Source organism: Pygocentrus nattereri, chromosome 3, assembly GCF_015220715.1.
Source record: "Pygocentrus nattereri isolate fPygNat1 chromosome 3, fPygNat1.pri, whole genome shotgun sequence".
Lineage (NCBI taxonomy): Eukaryota > Metazoa > Chordata > Actinopteri > Characiformes > Serrasalmidae > Pygocentrus > Pygocentrus nattereri.
Window position 1 is genome coordinate 7,899,106 of NC_051213.1, and position 6,000 is coordinate 7,905,105.

The window sequence follows — 6,000 nt, forward strand, 5'->3', positions numbered from 1 at the left end:
TCGTTTCTGTTATAAAAGCCAAGAACACTGAGTGTCATGTTAGTTCATTGAGAGTTTGTTTCATCTGGAAAGGAAATAGTGTCACCCAAATATTTTACAGTACCTCCAAACACGGCTCAGATCTGAGAAACGAGATTTCAGGTCCTGGATTGTCCATTTTATAAGTGATATTTTGATAGATCACCTCCTTGATTTTAGCCTCTTAAGTTGACGATTAATCGCTGACTAATATGCCCAGTTTTCAGTCTAAAGGACTGGCCAAAATTTGCATCCCTATTACCGAGTCACCGAACCTGTCCTTTTCTCTGCCAAGATGATGGGATAATTGTCAATAAAAAACTGTAATGACATCATAAAGTACTGTTCATATGTGTGATAATGAATTCATAAGACCTTAAATCTCATGTACATATTGCAAATTTCTCATTCTCTTTGCTTTAAATTATTAAAGTGTTTATTCTTTTATGTAAATGGTTGCAACTGTACCAACTGTAGTTTCCCTCTGGGATCAGTAAAGGATTCTGATTCTGATGATTCTGATTCGGATGAAGCTGTTTCTACAGTTCCCATATGTAATGACTTGAAGATGCATGTATGAACAACTTTTAAATGCAGGAACTCATACTTACAATCATTCCGATAGCATATGAAGCTAGCCTAGCTGAAGGAAACTGATAAAATAACTTTTCCTTCTCTTGACTAATTGCTGTTTGGTTGTGATGCCATAAGATCACACTTCATCTCCCATGTTGGGAGATGAAAATGCTGCAGTAGGATGCTGAGTATTTCCCTCTGCTCGGAGGACTGAGAGGTCTGTGGAACGGTTTGCGTGAGGTTTCTTTCATTCTGTGTCCTTTTGATTCAGAGGCTGACATGCGCCTGAGCCATTACAGAAATTGGCCTATTATTTTGAGCCGGAGAACAAAAGACATCACCATCATCATCGTCAGAAGTAGCATCATCTCCGCAGTCACACAAGTAGTATGTGTGATCTTAATGGCTCTGAGCAGACAGATCTATCCTGTGGCTGCTTGTTCTGCTTTGCTCTCTATTCAAATGCACCATCAATGTTCTTCTCAGCTGCTGGAGATTAAGTGGCCATTTGTAATTCAAAACAATTTATCATTTGCCTGAAGACTGTCAAAGCATGTCTGTGAGATTGTTCGGCTGTGTGCTGCATTTTGTTATTGGGTAACGTGTAGTGAGAACAACATCGGGAAGCTTCTGCAGAACTTTCAGGATACCTCTGTAAAGCACTGTTAGAAATACCACAGAAACATATATATTTATATTCAGTCACCCATCCAAATCATTGAATTCAGGTGTACCAATCCAAAAGCAAGCCCCTAGGCCTGCAGACTGCTTCTACAGACATTAGTGAAAGAATGGGTCGCTCTCAGGAGCTCAGTGAGTTCCAGCGTGGTACCGTGATCGGACACCACCTGTGCAGCAAGTCCAGTCGTGAAATTTCCTCACTACTAAATATTCCACAGTCGACTGTCAGTGGGATTATAACAAAGTGGAAGCGATTGGGAACGACAGCAACTCAGCCACGAAGTGGTCGGCCACGTAAAATGACAGAGCGGGGTCAGCGGATGCTGAGGGGCATAGTGCGCAGAGGTCACCAACTTTCTGCAGAGTCAATCGCTACAGACCTCCAAACTTCATGTGGCCTTCAGATCAGCTCAAGAACAGCGTAGAGAGCTTCATGGAATGGGTTTCCATGGCTGAGCAGCTGCATCCAAGCCTTACATCACCAAGCGCGATGCAAAGCAACGAATGCAGTGGTGTAAAGCTCCACCACTGGACTCTAGAGCAGTGGAGACGTGTTCTCTGGAGTGACCAATCACGCTTCTCCATCTGGCCATCCGATGGATGAGTCTGGGTTTGGTGGTTGCCAGGAGACGGTACTTGTCTGACTGCATTGTGCCGAGTGTAAAGTTTGGTGGAGGGGGGATCATGGTGTGGGGCTGTCTTTCAGGAGTAGGGCTCGGCCCCTTAGTTCCAGTGAAGGGAACTCTTAAAGCTTCAGCTCCCAGAGATTTTGGACAATTTCACGCTCCCAACTTTGTGGGAACAGTTTGGGGACGGCCCCTTCCTGTTCCAACATGACTGCACACCAGTGCACAAAGCAGGTCCATAAAGACACGGATGAGCCAGTTTGGTGTGGAAGAACTTGACTGGCCTGCAGAGTCCTGACCGCAACCTGATAGAACACCTTTGGTATGAATTAGAGTGGAGACTGTGAGCCAGGCCTTCTCGTCCAACATCAGTGTCTGACCTCACAAATGCGCTTCTGGAAAAATGGTCAAAAATTCCCATAAACACACTCCTAAACCTGGAAAGCCTGAGTGGTGGACCACACTCAACCTAGCAGTGACTCTGACATGATGTGTGTAAGAATTCTGGTCATATTTTCACTGATTTATAGGCTGTGAACGTATGATTTTACCACAACATATCAAAAGTTAGAGCAGTGTTTATCAAGTTAGACGTCTGACAAGAACATGAGCACATTTTTTCTTCCATGCTAAAACAGGTTACTGGAGAAATGTGTCACCGATCTCACCTGAGAGGCACCTCTGATTGTAAGTTAACAGCCGCATCCCTGGAAGTTTTGGAGGCACCTTTCTCTTATGCAGAAACACTCAGAAAAAAAAGCTGCTCTCACGTGCCTTCCACCACAATGTCCCCCACAATGTCCCCCACAATACTCTTTTGGTAAACGCTAAGCATGATGGTCAGATTGTGGTGTGTCGATGTCTGAAGACGAGATGCTAAAACCCTCAAAACTAAAGAGATCAAAACAATTCCTCTTTTGGGGACACCCAGAGGAGTATTTTCAGTGAAGATACGATGGACTGTAGCTCCAGGTTATAGTCTACATCTACTTCATACATTTCTATTCTTTTTTTTTATATCACTACAGATATTATATATGTTTAAACATGTTCTAAACATTTTTAGTCCACTATTTTTTAAAATAACTGCAAATTTTGTGAATCTATTGACAACCTGATCTTTTTCAAACCCTGATATTCAGGTTTTCAGTGTTAGCATTGATGAAAATTGAAGAAAAGGAAAATTGCGTTTTAAAAAGTTTATTTTAGCTTTCCTACGGGCCTCTATGCTTTGTAGTTATCAACAGGTGGGCCTTGGGGTAGAAAAGATTAAGAACTTCTGGTTTAGCAGTTGACTGAGTTGACAGAGCATCCAGTGACATGCAGAGAAAAAGTCCACAGCCAACTATATCAGGTTGGGAACCTTATATTTACCACACGGTGTGAAAGCAGTGATGTTGGATAACAGCATTCATTCTTCTCATGAAGAAATCAGCTTAGACCTAAAGTTCCCAATATGGGCATAACGTACTAAAAATGGTGACAGGCCTTCAGAGGTGTATTGCTTACGATCTGACAAGCCTGTTGTACACCTATTTAGCGACCTTCTAAAGTAGGTGGAGCCCATAATGTGGCTGGAGCGTGGATGTTTTTAATTAAGCAGACAGAGTTTATACTGTACAACCTGAAGTATATGCCCTTTGATTCTCAACAATTACATAATGTCTGGAATACTGACTTCACTTTAAACCTTATTTTTTAAAGGGGATTTGTTTCTATATAGTTCAGTCATTGAGAAGGAAAACCATGAAAGGAAAACCTTCTCAAAACTGTTGTTGAACAGTTTCTCCAACATCAGACAACATCTTTATAACCATTTCATGCTGTAACCTTCTGTGCGGGAGCTTTTAGAGGCATTCAACTCTTCAGACGCCTGGTTCCTATCATCACCACTGTAAACTACCACGTCAAACAACTCTGAACGACGTCTTAGCCATTCAATTCCCTGGAAAGTTTTTAAAATGGACGGAATTTTTCTTTAATGCCCTTTATTCTCCACCTTTTCTCAGGAGTGTCTGCCCAGCTGACTAATACCCGTCTGCGGAGGAACACGTCCGTTGGCACACCCTTCTGGATGGCTCCTGAGGTGAGCTCTAAGGCAGTTCAGCTTTCCAAACCCTCGTAAATGAGTGATGTCACAGTGAGACGGGTTCGAGTGGAGTTTAGAAATGGCTGTGGTTGGTGGGCGTGTTTACCGTAAATGTATCGGGTGAATTGCAAATGTGGTCCCTCAGATTTTACATAATGTTTACATAGAATTGCGTCACAGTAAAATTACTCCTCTGTGATTCATGGTTTATGGAGGAAAATGGAATGAATGAAGGCTCTGGGGAGGGGAAATCACAGCTGGGGGGGAAACGACCAGATTTGGCTTTAGATCTTGACACATGGCCGAGCGAGAACTGCTGGCCTGAGCCACTGGATTAAACGTGAGGGACATACAGGCTTTACTGTTTGAACGGGAGCCTCACCCAGAGGAAAAGACTTACAGCTTAACGGACTATCCTCACCTCAGGTAAACGTGCTCAGCAGCTTTTTCTTTTACACCCTTCTCACACTGTGAAGTAACAATGGACAGGCTTTGCTGTCTAAGGCATTTCAGATGTAGAGATGATAGACTTTCAGGATGTTTATTGTGCTGCTTTTTTAGTTTTAACTTCTTAAAACTTTTTTTTACTTAATAGGCTCGTTACTCATCATGCAGTTAAGGCTGTGCATTCAAAATCCTGGCATTTCACCCAATATGACAAACACAATGTGTACTTTTAATGTGACCTGAGTAGTTTATATTCTCGCTACTGTAGGACATTAAATGTAAACACATAATGTGTATTATTTAGGCAAAGAAACACTACCATAAGCAGTACAGGTCTTTCGCTTGTTCTCTTCAGCTTTTGTTCTCTGATTCATTTGTTTTGTCTATAATTCATGGAAGTACAAATGTCCTGGCTTAGTTTAGATTTCTATACATTTGCATGCAAGCTGTGTAATCGTTGCCAGGTTGACACTGTGGTGTGTTGTTGAAGGTCATAGCGTGTGAGCAGCAGCTGGACTCCACCTACGACGCCCGCTGTGACGTCTGGTCTCTTGGAATCACCGCCATTGAACTGGGAGATGGAGACCCACCCCTGGCAGACCTCCATCCAATGAGAGCTCTGTTTAAAATCCCGAGGTGACACCCACTCATTCATTTGAAAACAGCCTGAGGGCCACCACAGCTCTGCTTCTGATTCTACACTGATGTGGTGGTAGTGTGGTAGTGTGTTAGTGTGTGTTGTGCTGGGGTGAGTGGATCAGACACAGCAGTGCTGCTGGAGTTTTTAAACACCTCAGTGTCGCTGCTGCACTGAGAACAGTCCACCAACCAAAAATATCCAGCCAACAGCATCCTGTGACCACTGATGAAGGTCTAGAGGATGACCAACACAAACTGTGCAGCAGCAGATGAGCTGTCATCTCTGACTTTACTGACAAGGTAGGAGTGTCTAATAGAGTGGACAGTGAGTGGACACGGTGTTTTAAAAACTCCAGCAGCACTGCTGTGTCTGATCCACTCAGGCCAGCGCAACACACACTAACACACCACCACCATGTCAGTATTACTGCAGTGCTGAGAATGATTCACCCCCCAAATAGTACCTGCTCTGTGAGGGTCCATGGGGGTCCTGACCACAAAACTCTGCATTACTAATGATGACGATTGCTGACTTGATAACAGTGTTGTGGCCTACAGATTATATCGACAGATTATAAGCAAAAGGAAAACATTAATAGCCGTTTAATAGCCTTTAATTAATAGCCTTTAATAACAGAAGGAGTCAGACAAATCATCAGATTCAGACAAATATTTCATAATCATAATTTCATAATGTGTTTTGTGTTTTGCAGTTTTATCCCATAGTTTTGGCTATTTTTGTCAGCTGTGTGGTAGAGGTGGGAAATATTGACCGCACGTATTATTATCATAATAAACAATGTCACAATATTCTGTGATATGCTTTTCTTGCCATATTGTGGATATTGTCAGTACTTAAAGATCACTGACCAACTGCATGTTTTCCTTTTTCTTTCTTTTTTTTTTTAATGAAATCGAAGCTTA

At 42.5% G+C, this 6,000-nt stretch overlaps 1 protein-coding gene across 6 annotated transcripts in view; it reads left to right on the top strand.

Moving 5' to 3' along the window:
- The window catches only part of myo3a (myosin IIIA), a 169,642-nt gene that overhangs the window by 84,016 nt on the left and 79,626 nt on the right, over positions 1 to 6,000 (top strand). For all 6 annotated transcript variants that reach the window (XM_037536677.1, XM_037536673.1, XM_017705496.2 and 3 more), the window contains exons 6-7: positions 3,911 to 3,987; positions 4,928 to 5,073. In XM_037536677.1, coding sequence (XP_037392574.1) covers positions 3,911 to 3,987; positions 4,928 to 5,073 — 223 coding nt within the window. The remainder of the gene's footprint in view (positions 1 to 3,910; positions 3,988 to 4,927; positions 5,074 to 6,000) is intronic.